The following is an 18162-nucleotide window of genomic DNA, read 5'->3' as shown; positions in this document are numbered from 1 at the left end:
AAATTCCTGTTGGTTCAGTTTCTTGGCAACAACTAATCTTTACTGTTGAGCTTTGCATCAAAATCCTTCAAGAAATTCAACATAACCAATGTCAACAAAGAAACTTTGGCCACATAAAATCAACAAGAGGTTTAGGGACACTAAGAAAGCATTCAACAATAAATAAAGCATATCTCTAATATATTATAACATAACAGATTTAAGAAAAAAAGTTTACCTAATGCATAATCAACATGTGGCTTAGGGACACGAGAAATGCCATGCTCTCAACCTTCTGCTTTCTGCAGAAACTATTCTCCCTTGACACTAGATATGACTTCTGTATAGGAACCACCACCAGATTCATAGGTGATCACGGATCGTCTGGAGATGAAATTTGAAGGACATAATTTGATACATTGGGCCAAAAGCTTCTTGGACCGGAGCAAGAGAAAGACAAATTGTGCTTCATCTTATTTTTCATTAGCTCCAATCTTACTGTTAGTTTGAAAATTTGTCAAATATGTTTATTAGTAATATGAAAAACTGAGAAATGATTCATTAGATTGAATGAGAGTTACATGAGAGTATATATACATTTCTCAATTGTACAATCTAAAATCAAGTGTACTACATAAAAGACCTAAATGTACTACACTAGCTAAGTAACTTGTACTTCAAGCTTCTGCAAGTTATCTTTATCCTTGTGTTTATTGTTCTTTGAATCTTCATGGTGTAATAATGTTTGTTTGAAAAATTGTTATGAAAAAATGTTTGTGTAAAACAAGCACAACTTATCTAAAACTTAAATAATTGGAAATGAAGCCAAAATTATACTAATCAGAAGAACAATAGACTATAACAAAAAAAGGTGAAATTAAAACTATAACAAAAAATGGTGAAATTAAAATGTCACAACATATGAAAATTGTTGCAGTGAACACTAAAGGAAACGATAAAATAAGTGTATTTTCCCTTAAGTTTACTAACTCTTGCTTATTTGGTTTTCCACTAAGTTCTTAAATATCTCTGTTAGCATTGTGCTTATAATAGATAATTCTTTGAGTGTGATTTTGTAATTGACTTCAATGACTTTCTTTTCGAGCCAATAATATTCTGCTATGAAAACTTTGATTCTCTTCTCTTTTTTTTTTTCTTTTTTTTTTGTGAGGTCATTACAAAGGATATTTATCTACCAACATTACTTACAGCATCTGTGGCCAATCAATCAGAAACCCTAAAGTAGGTGGTTTTACAACAAGAGTTTGTGTGAATTGCGATGACAATAACCATAAACTTAACTGAAGACAACAAAGGAAAAAGAGAAGAAAGTGTTTGGTGAATCAATTTTGCAATGACAAAATTCAAAACATTTTAATTTACTTATTTTCCTATCAGCTGCATCACAATCAGTTGCAATTGGAGTTATCATATGTAAGATTGGTTGACGGCTAAATCAGTTGTCGCCTAATAACTTAACGTAGCTACAGAGTTCATTATACCAAGATGTAAAGAACTTCAATTCGAGGCTATTATTAAGTCTAAGTAGGGTCGTAGTAATGTTTAATGAGAGCCCTGATTGAACTCCTTGAGAATGAAAAAGTAATAAGCTAGCTAGAAGACGGAAATGAAATATGAGCCCCGATTGCGAGAAAGAATCCATCACACGAGGCAGTTTGACTATGTCAGAAATGATTGGGAGCGAAAGGAGGGGAGCCCAGATAAAGAATGTTAACCACAGGGTGGGGATCTGGCGGCCACGTCCGAGATCAACCCCGGAGTTGTTACGCCTTTCACCAGGTCAGAGCCAGTATTAATTTAATATTTCCATTCTGCAAATAAAAACTAATGATTTTACAAGTAGATTTCTTAGGTGTTCAAAAAAATTAATTTCTTAGGAGATAGTTTTGTCGTCTACTATGATTTTATCCAATTTGAGAGATTAATTTTTACGGTTCCTTGTGTATTGAGGATATTCTAATTCCTATTCTCACAAAAAAAAAAAAAATCTTTTACAAGTGTCAAGAAAAAGTGTCAAAGTACCAAAACAATTTTGCTTTTGTTCTATATTCAATAGAGTAGAAGGGTTTCAACCGTATTAAATCCCAAAAGCGCGTCTTTTATATGCTAACTGTTGAGAAGGAAATAAAATATGAAGTTATCCAATAAAAAAGTAGATTGGTGAAAGAATGAATACAAGTGGAAACAAATTTATACAATCAAAGATAATTTGAGCTACACAAGTCTAATTTTTATCCCTCAATAAAAATTGATTTTTAGTGACCTCTTCCATACATTTGGAGGAGATGAAGAGCAGTCTTTACGTTTTGGTGGTGACTGTTAAGAATGCGTTGGAGTGGAAAAGAGTGTCTCAATTCTCAAATCTCGAAATCAAAAATTGATTTTTTATTTTTTCTTTTTTATAACAATTAACAACTTTGTTCTCTTCTAAGGTCTTTAGTGAATCTTGTAAATGTGATGCCCTTTATAAAATATTATTACTATACTATTTCATTGGTTCTATATAAAAATAATATGACAAACATATACAACAGTACTAAACATTGCACATTTTAGAATCACGAAGAATAGAAACTCATTTAACAAACACTTATAACAGTACTAAATTTTTTAAACATAATATTTAGACATAATATGACAGTACATTAATCAAAATAAGGTCGGCAGAAAGAAAACATTGTACATTTTACAGCAGAATCACAGAGAAATTCACATACAAACACAGTACTAAACTTTTTTCTAAGTTGCACAAACAAATTCACAAGAAAATAAAAATGCAATCACTTGTTATAGACCGGAAGCAACTCAACTCCAGGAAGCGCTGAATTAAGAGTTGACAGATCGTTGTCAATGCCACTTTGACCTTCGAAAAAATTCTTGATCCTTTTGGGAATCATTTGATAGAGTTCTTTTCGATTCACATAGCACATTAGGGCAAAGACAAAGATCCACAATCCCAAATAAATCCAAGCAATTGTAGGCGAAATCATCATCAAAGCTAAAATAGAAACAACACTTCCAAGTAAAAGAATCACCATCATGAATGGAAGGTAACTCTTGATGTGAAGCTGTAATATTGTCACAAGCACCAAAGCCAAGTAGTAAAGAAAAACCACGGAAACCAAAGCCATCATCAGTAGAGATTTTCCGTTGCTTGTATTCATTGCTGCAAACCCGACGATTGCAAACAATAGTTTGAAAATTTGGCCAAATAATTCTCCAACTTCATTAAATCTAGAAATGGTTGAATGAATTCAAGAAAAAATTAAATGTTACCAAAAAAACAGAAGAAACAATAGAACAAAAAATTGGCTAAATAATTCTCCAACTTCATTCAATCTAGAAAGGGTTGAATAAATAAAATGTTAGACATGGAGTTGATTCTATTATTACTTGTTAGGAAAAAGCAGAGTGTTACCAAAAAACAGAAGAAACAGAGTAAGTTAATGTTTGAGTAGTGATTGAAAAATGAAGTTATTTACCTTGTTGAATCTGATGAAGTTGAAGTTGCATTTGCAATTGTAGCTTCTAATTCTGCCATTGTTCTTGAAACTCAACTTTTGATGAGTACAACACATTCTTCAATATTGTTTTTCTTATATAATAGTTGGTGTTTGAAATAGACTTGTCTCTCTTTTGAAAGAAAAAACATGGAAAAAGAGTTATGTCTTAAGACACAATCTGGATGAGAAAGTGACCCATTAAAACGTTTAATACGATTTTGTTTTATACGAAACAATACTTGATTGTACTTCCCTCCCAAACAGCAAAAAAAGATTGCCCCAACTCATTTTTATAATGTTGTTGTTTTGAAGAAAGAGGTATGAGTATGACACAATTGGGATGATGAGACAGTGACCCATTGAAACGTTTAATACCAATTCGTTTTATACTATAGTACTCGATTGAGTTTTCCCTTCCCATAAGCAAAAAAAGATTGAACTTGTCCAACCAAATAGATTCCGTTCTTTCTTTCATTTTTATATTCTCAGTTTGTCTTTAATCTTTTAAATGTTGACATTTTTCCAACTTGTATATTTGAGGCTTGATATATTTTTGTAGGGTTTAATGCATTTTCACCACCCGTCATTTGAACGAATTCCAGTTTATCCATGTAATTTTATTTTTTGTTTAGTTTCCAAATATTGTAGTTTAAAGATTTTTTTACTGATAGACTTTTATGAAATTTTACTTACAAAAATGATGATGTGGTAGATGTTAAACCAGAATTCGCCTAAATTTAACTTATCAAATAGATGATGCCACGAAGGTTTAAATTAAATAATCTTTAAATTACGAAATTGGAATTAAAAAAAAGAGAGAAAAAGCTGAATTTTCTAGGGTAAGGATGGGGTACTTTTTTCTTTCAATGAAAGTGCTCGTGACCTTTTTCTTATTAATAATCTAAAAATGAAAGAATTTGAGACTAATTTGAATTTAGCTGCAGCTGCTGTTAATTGATGAGCAACTTATGAATTTAGCTGCAGCTGCTATGAATCATATAACATTGATTCGATTGAAAAAAAATCTCAAATCTTTTGAATCGATTCTTTTATGTCCACTGTTCTTGTGTGTTTGATTCGTATCAATGTTCTTTGATTTGATTCAATCTTCATTTGAGCTTCAATGGTTTGATTCAAACTCCTGCCTATGCAGTCTTGAACCGATTCAACATTCATCTGGAAAACCATTGAATTGATTTATATATTCTTTGAATCATATCAATATTCATAGCTTCAGATCTACCTGTTTTCAAGGGTTTGAATCGATTCATACTTATTATGATTCAATTCATATCGTTTTTTTTTGCCACTAAATTTTCACTTGTCACTCATGTTTATATATATAGCTTCACACACACACACACCTTCTAACTCACTGAATCAATTTGAAAATATCACTCTAGAGTCACCAACCCCAACCTGCTCTCTCTCTCTCTCTCTCTCTCTCTCTCTCTCTCTCTCTCTCTCTCTCTCTCTCTCTCTCTCTCTCTCTCTCTCTCTCTCTCTACTTCTTCTTCTTGAGATTAAACACTTTTTCTAAGAACTTTGTAGAATTTGAGGCATCGATCGCTAGGGTGCTATAAGAGTTGTACCTTGGTTTCTTTCAAGGAATTTGAATGAGGATCAATGGTCTAAAAGAAAAGAAGGCTCTCTTTTCACGTCCAAGGGAAATTGTGGGGTTGTTTCTCAACTTCTCTAAGGTTTAAGGGGATCGAAGCCTCGGACATAGCAAATATGAAATCATGGTGAAGTAATTCAAGGGATTGCATGGAAGTTTAAGTTTCGAAAAGCTGGAGGCTCTCCAATTTCAAGAGGACTTGAATATTGGTGTTAGTGTGGTTTCTTAGGATTGAAGATTAGGAAATCAACGGAATCTTTTGTAATCATGACAAATTGTAAACATTTTTCATCATAGTGGAAGTTCTTGATAGAGATGTTTTCTATCAAGAAGAGTGGATGTGCCCTTAATGAGGACGAAGAAGGGGAACCACTATAAATCGTGATGTTCTTCTTCTCTGCAATTTAATTACATAATCTTTGTTGAAAACATCTTAATTTGATTGTGAACTTACCTTTTTACATCACTTAATCCCAATTACTTCAATTGAGATTCTCTCAATTTATTTCTCACAATAGAGTTAAAAGTAGGCTTCAACCAAATTGATTCATCTGTCTTGTGTTCATTAGTTGTTAGTGTGATTTGTTGTTAATAAGTTTGTTTTGTGATAATTTACTTTTACAATTTGAATGTATGTGTACATATTGTTGATTTTATCCATAAGATTCATTATTTGAACTTCTCAACTCACCTTTGAATCTTATTTGATTTTCTTTGTCTTAATTATGTTATTATCATCACGCACAAATTCAATAGTCATACTCTTGTTAATCAACGTTTTTGCAAAACGGAAAAAGCTATCCACCCCCTATAGCGCACTTCCTAGTTCGTCATATAGACCAACACCAAGGGCATACAATATCGAAAGCTATCCACCCCTTATAGCGCACGTCCTAGTCATTCTCTTTTTTTAATTAGTTTTGTCAGGCGACATAAGATTGGAAGTTCTGAGTCTCCCCTTGATGTATGTCATTTCTCCTAACTCATCGAAAAAAGATAGGTAACTTTGTATTCTATATTCTAGTAATTGGTTTATATCTCTATCACCCTCACTAACCGGTAAGAATATAACCTAAGAATATGTAGTACAAAATTGAAAATAAAATTATAAAATAAAGAGAGTTGAGTATAATATGTACAAAATTCGTATTATTAAAGGTTCCATTGGGTCAAAGTTTGATCTCAAATAATGATAATCTTGTTTAATTGGGGACTATTATGGGGACCACGGCTGCCCCCTTCCTTTAAATTAAACAATTTATGGACGACGCGTACTTCATGTGGTTTTCTCTCTGTTTTTTCTGATATATCATCTACTTGTGAAATATAGACATAATTCATATCAAGAGTTTGTTGCTGCTGTTTGAAGAACCTTCTTTTTGGTATATTCTTTTCTCTTCTGTTCTCTTTTTGTAATGAAATTTGGATTAAGATCTATACTCTACTAAGTTGTACAATTTATTTTATTGATTTCTATTATTTTTATTTATTTGTTGTTAGATTTGAAAATTATTGGATTCTGAGTGCTGTGAATGATCAGTTTAACTATGATTTTCCAAATTTATATGGGGAGGTTTCAATTCATCAGAAAGCTAAGCTTATTTGGGGAGTATAATAGAGATAATTTGTTTGTACTCTAAATTAGTCTCAATAGGACCCGCCCACGTCACACCTCATGTTGAAGTGTGAGTTAAAAGTACTACATTGAATAGATGAGTAGATTTGAACATCAGAAAGCTAAGCTTATTTGGGGAGTATAAAAGAGATAATTTGTTTGTACTCTAAATTAGTCTCAATAGGACCGGCCTACGTCACACCTGATGAACGAAAGAGAAAGAAAGTTTAGAGAGAAGTTTGAGTTTCTCTCACTAGAATACTAATTGTTGGTTAACATTTGTTATTAGATGGTTAATTGATTAATGTCTAACAAGGTCTATGTACTTAAAGTTTATGTTTTTAATAGCAAATGATTAAATAATTATGTATTCTATATTGAATCAATAGATTTTTCTCTTTTTTTAATTAGTTTTGTGAGTAAGGCGACATAAGATTGGAAGTTCTTTGAGTTTTCCCTTAATGTATGTCATTTCTCCTAACTCATCGAAAAAAGATGGGTAACTTTGTATTGTATATTCTATTAATTGGTTTATATCTCTATCACCCTCACTAACTGGTAAGAATATAACCTAAAAATATGTAGTACAAAATTGAAAATAAAATTATAAAATAAAGAGAGTTGAGTATAATATGTACAGAATTCGTATTATTAAACGTTCAATTGGGTCAAAGTTTGATCTCAAATAATGATAATCTTGTTTAATTGGGGACTATTTTGGGGACCACGGCTGGCCCCTTCCTTTAAATTAAACAATTTATGGACGACGCGTACTTCATGTGGTTTTTTATGATATATCATTTACTTGAGAACATAAGACATAATTCATAAGTCATAACAAGAGTTTGCTGCTGCTGTTTTCGAAGGACCTTCTTTTTTGGTATATTCTTTTCTCTTCTGTTCTCTTTTTGTAATGAAATTTGGATTATGATCTATACTCTACTAAGTTGTACAATTTAATTTATTGATTTCTATTATATTATTTTTATTTATTTGTTGTTAGATTTGAAAATTATTGGATTGTGAGTGCTGTGAATGATCAGTTTAACTATGATTTCCCTAATTTATATGGAGCTCATATTTATCTTCAATTCATCAGAAAGCTAAGCTTATTTGGGGAGGTTTCTATTCTTTTTCCCCTGTTTTTGATGTCCTTTATGTAGATATGAAATGAGATTTGAAGAATATATATGATTGCGATCATTCATATACTTAATATCTTACGGTTTTAGATAGATGAAAATATATTTAAAATTGATTTCTTTGGAGCTAAAATCAGACTTCATTTTTGCATCTAAACACACAAAAAAACATAGATCTAATCTAAACCAAAACTGTGACAAACACTAAATAATAAATCAAGAAAACCTTTTACTGTCAACTTCTCTGCTTGTAAGTTGTAACGCCATCACGAAGCTTTGAGGGAGATGAACATAGAAAGGATAAAAGTTTTTCTGACAGAAGAAGCTAGGATATTAAATAGAGATATAGGAAGAAGCTTTGAGAGTAACATTTTCACTCAAAACCCACACTATTCTTTTTAAAAGACATTAAATTAAAGGGTTAAATATGTTTTTGGTCCCTATAAAATGGCGACCTTCTAAGTTTAGTCCTTACTTAATTTTAATAGCTTTTTTAATCCCTACAAAAAAAAATTTACTTATAATTTTAGTCCCTGCTAAAATAAATTTTGTTTAATTATCCTTAAACTCTTAAATTTTTTAACGATTCTTTTTATACAAGTTTAGAACACTATGAAAGGTTCTTTTACTAAAATCTATAATTTTTTAACATGAAATAAATTAAATATGAATTTTTTAAAACGACAAAAGTTTAAGATATAAGTAACAAAAATATGGACGTAGAAATCAAATTTTTGCGATATTTTTTTCGGAGTACCTTTTAATAACGTTCTTAACACGCCTGTAAAAAATTGTTGAAAAACTTAAGAGTTTAAGCATAAATTAAACAAATTTGGATTGAGTAAGGACTAATATTGAGTGCAGAAATTTTTTGTAGGGATTAAAAATGCTATTAAACTTAAGTAAGGATTAAACTTACAATGTCGCAATTTTGTAGGGACCAAAAACATAATTAACCCTAAATTAAGTGGATGTTAAGGTTTGGGAGTAACCTTTTCTTTAAAATTTAGTAAAGCACATATATATATATATATATATATATATATATATATATATATATATATATATATATATATATCATATGCTCAATACAATTATTTGAATCTAGCTTTGGATCTATGTTTAGGAAAGATATTGATAATGGGTAGAAAAAAAACGAGGACTGCCGGAAACACGTTACAGAAGTAGAAAATGGTCGTAAATGGATATGCAATTATTGAAATGATAAGTTTAATTATATATATATATATATATATATATATATATATATATATATATATATATATATATATATATATATATATATATATATATATGGGTTAGGATCAAATGACATCATGGTGTCAAAATTAGTTTGACACCAAATCTCATCCATTCATTTCATTTAATCCAAAGGCTTAAAACTATCACCAAATTAATTAACATACACCAAATACTCTCTATCACCTAATTAAGAAACATATTTATCATCATTAATTTATAATCAAGCATATCTATAGTCATTAATTCATAATCAAATAATCCCTTCTTGTTTTTGGTAGATTCAAACCCTTTTTATTTACCCTGAATTTTTTCTTTCAGCCAAAAGCACAAACTCAAACTTTTTAATTTTTATAAAATCATGATAAATCTTAATTCAGTTAAACATGACACACAAAAAATTAGACCTATGAGTATGAGTGACAAAATAATCTAATTAACATGAACAATTCAAGAATCATTTGGGTGGTTTGATGATATCTACTATTGATAATTTAGTCGAGCTTGTTGGTTTTTTTTTTTAATACAATTTACTTCATTATAAAACAAATGAGTATATGAGATAAAGGAAAAGAAATATCATCGATGGTGATGATGACTCAAACAACCATAAATATGAGTTTTATCATTCATTTTATAAAAAAGTGTAGAAAAGAAGTTCGAGTATGATGAAAGAAATTTGGGAAAATAAATAAATGTGGGGAAATAAAAAAGGGAATAAATAAATCTGGGGAAATAAAAAATGGAATGCTTGATTATAAATTAATGATGATAGATATGTTTCTTAATTAGGTGATAGAGATTATTTGGTGTATGTTAATTAATTTGGTGTTAGTTTTAAACCTTTGGATTAAATGAAATGAATGGATGAGATTTGGTGTCAAACTAATTTTGACACCATGGTGTCATTTGATCCTGACCCTATATATATATATATATATATATATATATATATATATATATATATATATATATATATATATATATATATCATATGCTCAATACAATTATTTGAATCTAGCTTTGGATCTGTGTTTAGGAAAGATATTGATAATGGGTAGAAAAAAAAACGAGGACTGCCGGAAACACGTTACAGAAGTAGAAAATGGTCGTAAATGGATATGCAATTATTGTAATGATAAGTTTAGTGGAGGAGCTTCAAGAATTCGAGCACACCTGGGTGGCAAAGGCGGAGGCATTAGGCGATGCTCCCATTATCATGAAGGAGTTCACAACAATATGGCATCCACTTCAAGTAATCCACCACCAGAAGCTGTGATTAATAGAGTTGTTTATTCAAGACAAGATCAAGGTAAATGATAATCTGTTTTTACTATTATTATTTGGCTTCTATATACCTTTACTATACAACATATTCAGCTCATGAATTAACTAGCATATCATACAATAAAAAGTTATTAAAGAAGTATGTCAATTAATATTCGTTAGTATTGGGGATGTGTAGTTCGCTTGTAACTAAGAGATTAAATGAGATAAAGATTCAAAGTTCTGTCTTTTATTGGAACTCGCTTCAAACATTATATTTTGTGCGAACATGGTGGTTCAATGTGTTTGTTGAAATTTAAAAATTGTGACAATTTCTTTCGTTCATTGAAAGTGGCTGAAGGTGTTCCGGAAGTGATTGGCACTCATACTAGAAGCTCGGTTAACCATCCAAATAATGTTCGTATCATGAATTTATCTGAAGGTACGTGTTCTAATTCATTATTATTGAAAAGAGAAAAAAAAGATTATTGCAATGAAGTGCAAATTTAGTACTCCTCTAATTGAAAATAAATGTCTCTTAAAAGTTGTTGCAGGGATGACAAAATGGATGGATTTCATGAATTTCGATTTTGGATGGTAATGGATCATAGATCAAAATTATCTATTTAACACTTCAATAAAAATTCTTTTAAAAATCCAATCAAATATATCCATTAAACATGAAATTCATCAAATCCATCTACTAAAGCATATTAATATTTTTTTTTCCAATTTTTTAAAATATTTTTAAAACATTGTTTTTTTTTCTTCTTTTGATGAGTTCACCCTAAAAACATTTATTTTAATAGTTTTATAAATCTAAATATTATAAATTAATTTCTTTTTTAAATTTAACATTTAAATAATACCACCATGGTTTTTATCCAAAAAAAATTGACTTTTGTAAGTAAAAAAAACAGAGCTACATTGATTTTTTTTTTAAATTTTCTGTTAAAAAAAGCTACATTGACTTTTTAAAAGTGTTATCCCATATATAAAACCAGTAAATGATTAAGCTTTATAATGTAACGTTACAAACACAATGGAGCAGGTGTGAACGGCAGCGGTGGTAACAAGAGTGTCGTTGAAAGTGAGATTGATCAAATAAAACAATTGGTTATTGATTTAGAATGTGAGGAAAGTGATATTGCAAAACAACTGCAGTCGTTGGAGTCTCGAGGCAAAAAGCGCAAGCGAAGAGTTGATGTTTGGCTGGAAGGTTTAAAAGTAATGAAAGAAAGTGCAAATGAGATGAATAACTTAAATGACTTTCATGAGATAAATAATTTGATCGACAATATGAAACGACACAAGGAAAAGAAGCCTCTCACTTTGTCGACTGAATTTGTTGGGGAGAGTTTAGATGATAATATCCATAGAGTGTTGAAACTACTTGCTGAGGATAAAGTTTTTGTCATCGGCATATATGGAATGGGTGGAGTGGGAAAAACATTACTTGCAACTCTTGTGGAGGATGAAGTAAAAAAGAAAGCAACTTTTAAGGATGTGTTTTGGGTCACTGTTTCTCACAATTATAATATCTCAAAATTGCAACATGATATTGCAAAAAGAATAGGTGTGAAGCTTAATGAAGATGATGAAAGAATTAGTGCAGAAATTTTGTCTTTGGCATTGGAGAAAAAGGGAAAATCAGTTCTTATTTTGGATGATGTTTGGGAATATATTGATTTGCAGAAGTTGGGAATTCATCCAGAAGTAAATGGCATTAAAGTGATTATAACAACTCATTTGGAACATGTATGTCACCAGATGGATTGCCACCTATATGCTATGATACAAATGTTTCCTCTCAGTTGTTACTATGAAGAAAATGAATATGAATCTGAAGATAGTGATGAAGATGAAGACGATGAATATGAATCTGAAGATAGTGATGAAGATGAAGACGAAGAATGTGAAGATTGGAAGTTGTTTATGCTAAAACTCGGACATGATGGAACAGCTAGAACACTTCCACATGATATAGAAAAGATTGCAAGATCTATTGTAAAGAGATTTAAGGGTTTACCACTTGCAATCAACGTGATGGCTAGAACCATGAAAGGGGTTTATGGCATTCATCAATGGAAGTATGCACTCAATAAACTTCAAAAATTTGAAATGGGACAAGAGGTGGAAGAAGTCTTCAAAGTATTAATGCCTAGCTATGATAATTTGATGGAAAAGAACTTGCAAAACTGTTTTTTGTATTGTGCATTATTATCTGAAGATGATTGGGGTGGGAATGACATTCCAAAAATTGAGTTGATCATGAAGCTAGTTGACAATGGACAGATAAATGAGAGTATGTGTCTGGAAGAAATATTTGATGAAGGGAATACCATATTGGATAAGCTTGAATCCCATTCTTTGATTAGTTCTAATTATTATTCAGTAGTCACACATCCCTTGTTGAGAAATATGGCATGTTATATCTGGAAAGAGAGTCAGAGGAATGCTATAGTGAAATCAGGTAAAGAATTGACCAAGTTACCTCTCTCACATGAATGGGCAACTGATTTAGAGTTAGTTCATATACGGGATTGTGATATAGAACAAATCCCAGAGGGCATGTCACCTAATTGTCCAAAGTTGTCCACCTTGATTATAAATAAAGTGTCCATTAGTCATGTTCCTGAGAGTTTTTTTAAATATATAAATAATCTATCAATACTTGATCTATCTTACAATGGAAGCCTAGAATCATTGCCAAACTCTCTGGGTGAGTTGAGGTCTCTTGTTTCCTTAGTGCTTGAAGGATGTCATTCATTGAAACATGTGCCCCCATTGGGAGAACTACAAGCATTGTCAAGATTGGTCATTTCAAATACTTCCATCGAGGAAGCACCACAAGGCTTAGAAAAGCTAATCAATGTGAGATGGCTTGATCTATCTTGCAATGATAGATTAAAGATGGACTTAGGGTCTTTTTCATCCAATTTGACTAAAATACAATACCTCGATCTCCAATTTACCAATGCTTTGATTAATGTTGAAGATATTCAAAGGATGAAAATGTTGGAATGTTTAGGAGGTGCCTTTGATTGCAAAGATCCCAACCAATACATGCAAAAAAAGCTTGACATGAGTTTTGGGCTCAAAACATATAATCTCACTTTTGTAAATGCATATGATGAAAGTGTTTGGAGTTGGGACCATTATTATGTTAATTTGAAAAGATTTGTTCCAGGTGATCATGAAACTAAGACTATACGATTTGAAGATTGTGGTCATTTCTCCTTCATACTGCCTAAAGACCTTACACGTTTGTTTATAAAGAAAAATAGTCACTGGATTTGCTTATGTGATTCTTTGTCATATAACACTTCTTCTTCTTTGAGGAAAATTGAAACTTATGATTGCCAACAAATGGAGAGCTTGTTTTGTTTATCAGGTTCTTGTTCCTTTTGCACCAAGATTCACAACCTTGAAGTTTTGGAACTTCGTAGTTTGGAAAGTTTAACCGTTGTCTGTAAAGAAGTTTTTGATGTTAGACAATCTTTGACAGCAGGTGGCATATTCTCTTGTCTACGAAGATTTTCTATTTATAGATGCCATTTGATAAAGAAGTTGTTTACACGACAATTAGTTCTGCAACTTCAAAATCTGGAGACAATAGAGGTATGGGATTGTGCTTCAGTGAAAGAGATATTTGCAGGGAGCAACAGTGATGACGATGACAGTTCCATCATTACACTTCGCAAGTTGACCTTGTTAAATTTGTACAGTTTACCACAACTGAAGACCGTGTGCAAAGGGATTATTTGTTGTGGATCTTCAAAACCGTCATTGGACATCCTCTTCTTTTCATGTCCTGGCTTAAAAAGGCACCCTACAGTAAAGCTCATAGATGGCGAGAACCCTTGTTTTGGGATTTTTCCTTAATGTCTAATTGAATTTTGAGGTTGAACTTGTATTGTTGTACAAAATATAATTATTAGATTAACTATTTTTTAAGGGTTAAATATGAATTTTTGTCCTATATATATTCCAATTTTTTGTTTTAATCCTCTTGCAACAAAAATTTCGACTTTCAATCCTCAAATGTTTTTTATCTACATTTTTGTCTTTGCTCTGAAATCAGGTCATGTGTATTATTTAGATAACAAAACATGAATTAAATATGCATTTTTAAACATTAAAACCATTAAAATTCAAATTTAATTCACGTTTTGTTAAAAAAAAATTAAAATTTTTCAAAATAGACTTTTATAATATTCTAAATATGATTGAAAAAAATATTAAAAATTTCAAATGATACACATGAGTTAATTTAAAAGCAAGACTAAAAGTGGTGAAGAAAAACTTTTAGGGATCTAAAAATCGAAGAAAGTTTTTAATGGGACTAAAACAAAGAATTGGAATAATTATAAGGATCAAAATGATACTTAACCTTTTTTTTTAATGTAAATGTTGATGTCTGTTTTCACGTTGAGCTTGATGTTAACTCATTTTTAATTGGACTAAAACAAAGAATTGGAATTGTTCTTGGATGATATAGTTAATCTACAATAATGTTTTTCTTCCATTCAATCATGTCTAAAGAATATTTTGTACCTACATTTTCTTCCATTCAATCATGTCTAAAGAATATTTTGCACCCTTTTCTGCTTAGACTTTCTTCTACAAGATGTGGAGGTAAAATGAATTTGAAGAACATAAATCATCCAAACTTTGGAGAATCAGAATGGACCTAGATTTATTTTATGATGTACCCTGCATAAAACAATATTAATTAGATTTATTTTGTAGGAAATCAACTTCATAGACCTCACATCTCATGGTTTGATGTACCCTATTTCTTGTTTCTCCGTCTCTAATCTTATAAGTTCCATTTACTCTCTCAAGAATCACTATGGTTAAATTCACTCTCTCTTTTCTCCTCAAGATAACTTCATCCACTCTACTTTTAGTTCGCATTCTTTCTTCTCCACTTCAACCAATCTATCTTAAAAGGATATTTCTTTTTATCCATTGTGTTCATTAACGAGTTTGATTCTCAACCTACAATGAGTCCAAGCTGAAATTCAATAAACAAATGAAAACGCAAAATAGTGATCTCATTTTTGGTATAGCCTTCTCAAATTATTAAGGCTTAAATGTGTCATTAGTCCCTGCAGTTACACCATTTTTTGGGTTTGGTCCCTGCATTTTTTTTTGTTTGGTTTCAGTCGTTGCATTTTATAAAAAATTTGGCTTTAGTCCTTGCCGTTAGTTAGCCGTTAAAAAAAAGGTTAAAATTAACTGAGTGCCACGTGGCCCAATCGTTACATGTCATGTGACACATCAAAAAGAAATATTTATAATTTTAATTAAATAAAATAAAACAATTCATTTATAATTTGTTTTGTTATAACTATTAAAGCTTACTGTTGTTCCTTTCTTCGCATCAATCCCAATCCAACCCAGGAAAAAAAAAAAAACCTTCCGTGCATCCTTTATTTTCTTGGCTTTACACAACCCACCCAACACCAAATTATACAAGAGTCCCATCTTTACTATTATTAACCTTCTCTAACTTTCAATTCCAATTTCCAAAAACAAATTACTCTAGTACGATTAACATTGTTGGATTGTAAAGGAAAGCAATTATAACACACGCATCTCATCCCATCCATACAATTTTCAGAGCTGACTTTAATTTGAGCTTCAATTCATGTTCGCAAAAATTACTACTAGAAACTTCAGAAAACGAAAGTAGGAGTAACGGCAAACGATGTCGGGTGGTGGTAAGCGACAGAGGTCGCCGGGGAAGCGAGTAGTCCATGGGAAATCTGGGTTGATGGAGTTGAGAACATTGTAGAGTGCTTTTTGTTCGGTTGGGTGAATGGTTAGTTTTTTCCGATACAATGAAAGGGAAACGTGGAAATTGATGGGTATAATGGTAAAAATTGATGAATAAATTGATGGGTATCCTGAGGAAGTGTGAGTGATTCGGAACAGAACAATGAAATGAAAGTGTTTGTGGGATTGGAGGGGATGATGAACAGTAAGCTCTAATAATAATAATAAAACAAATTATAAATCAATTGGTTTATTTTATTTAATTAAAATTGTAAATATTTCTTTTTGATGTGCCACATGGCATGTAACAATTGGGCCACGTGGCACTCAGTTAATTTTAACCTTTTTTTTTAACGGCTAACTAACGGCAAGGACTAAAGCCAAATTTTTTATAAAGTGCAAGGACTAAAACCAAACAAAAAAAAGTGCAGGGACCAAACCCAAAAAATGGTGTAACTGCAGAGACTAATGACACATTTAAACCAATTATTAATCACAAAGTTTACGGATATTAGCAAAAACTAGACTTCAATTTTATTACCAAAAGATCATCTGGCAACCGATAAGTTTCAAAATTACGTATTTTCACTTGTCTAATTTAAGACACTTATTAACTTATTTAATAAGAAACCTAATGATAATCCAATCCCCCAACTCAATGTAAATATTAGATAGCTACGTTTTGAGTACTACTCCCTCCGTTTCAAAATGAGTGTCGTTTTAGCCAAAAAAATTTGTTTCAAAATGAATGTCGCTTTCAGTTTCCAATGCAATAATAACTTTTTCTTTTCAATTATACCCTTCAATTAATACTATGTTACACTACTTCCAAAGTATTATTTTTTCTTTAATGAAAAACAAACCAATAGTTGATTAGGATAATTTGGTAAAATTGCTATGACATTTGACTACTTTATTCCATTCCTTAATATGTGTGCAATTGGCTAAAGCGACACTCATTTTGAAACGGAGGGAGTATTTCATATATTATGACCTTTTTTCTAATGCATTTGTAGTATTGAAAGATCATGAATGGAGAGCAAAGCAGAAATGCCACGATTTGAATCAGAAAGTGAAACTCCTTTGAGAAGTGACCGCTAGCTAATGTAGAAATTTTTTTTTTTTTGAAGTAACCAACTTCACCTCAAAATAGCATACATGAATATTCATCAACTTGATTTGAAGGCCAAGTTTTTAGTCTCCTCTCAGTCTCTTAATTTGATCTAGATAAACTCCTTTTTATATTTTATGATTGTTTCGCCTTTTTCATCTATTTATTTATCTCTAAAATATATTATGGTTGAAAACAGATGAAAGGTTATCATTCTTTGATATACAAAAAAAAAAAAAAAAAAAAAAAAAATCTACTTGATGAAACAAAATCCTATGCTGCCTTTTGCAATATTCATGAGTTGATTAATATACGTTGGGATACTCTCAAGCTACGGTACATGACCTCAATGGGTCTCCTAGTCTAGGATAATGTTTTCCTTCTATTCACCTATGTTGTACTGAACTTTTAAACTTAGAATTTCTTCCACGTTCCTCAACGGGACTTCATAATCTAATTTTATGGCTATTCATTTTTTCAATAAACTGTGTATTACAATGTAATGTTTAACCAGATGTGCAAGTAAAATTTTCCATCAATTTGAAAAACTGAATTCATCCAAGATTTGTACTTTACCGTTGAGCTTTGCATCATAATCCTTCAAGTAATTCAACATAACCTGAAGTAGGAAGTATTAACAAGTCAAAATAAATTTAAAGCATATCTCTAATATGTTATAGATTTTAAAAAATAGATTTTCCTTTTTATTTCTAAAAATGATTTTTTGAAAATTTACTCAAAAATAGTAGAAGTTATTTCAAACTCATTTGTTATAAGTTAAAAAAAAAAAAAAAAAAGATTTTGACATTCGCTAACTTAAATATTCATTGTTAAAGATTTTACATTTTGTAAAAATCACATAT

General features: G+C 30.8%; 1 protein-coding gene across 1 annotated transcript; it reads left to right on the top strand.

Moving 5' to 3' along the window:
* The first annotated feature begins 6460 nt into the window (after nt 1–6460).
* On the top strand, nt 6461–14386 carry LOC146904747 (putative disease resistance protein At4g27220). Its single transcript, XM_085727298.1, has 4 exons — nt 6461–7616; nt 10178–10450; nt 10757–10846; nt 11456–14386. The coding sequence occupies exons 2-4, from the start codon at nt 10192–10194 to the stop codon at nt 14287–14289; spliced, it is 3183 nt and encodes a 1060-aa protein (XP_085583424.1). The 5' UTR covers nt 6461–7616; nt 10178–10191; the 3' UTR covers nt 14290–14386.
* Nucleotides 14387–18162: the final 3776 nt, after the last annotated feature.

The sequence above is a fragment of the Medicago sativa genome, chromosome 7, assembly GCF_051527215.1.
Source record: "Medicago sativa cultivar Bolivia chromosome 7, Bolivia_mono, whole genome shotgun sequence".
Lineage (NCBI taxonomy): Eukaryota > Viridiplantae > Streptophyta > Magnoliopsida > Fabales > Fabaceae > Medicago > Medicago sativa.
This window is presented reverse-complemented; position numbering and strand designations above follow the sequence as displayed.

Bases quoted from the DNA above. Each gene is read 5' to 3' on its own strand.
- LOC146904747 (XM_085727298.1), top strand. From the start codon at position 10,192: ATGGGTAGAAAAAAAAACGAGGACTGCCGGAAACACGTTACAGAAGTA. The intron at 10,451-10,756 runs GTAAATGATAAT...GTTCATTGAAAG, and splicing joins TTATTCAAGACAAGATCAAG to TGGCTGAAGGTGTTCCGGAA. The intron at 10,847-11,455 runs GTACGTGTTCTA...ACAATGGAGCAG, and splicing joins TATCATGAATTTATCTGAAG to GTGTGAACGGCAGCGGTGGT.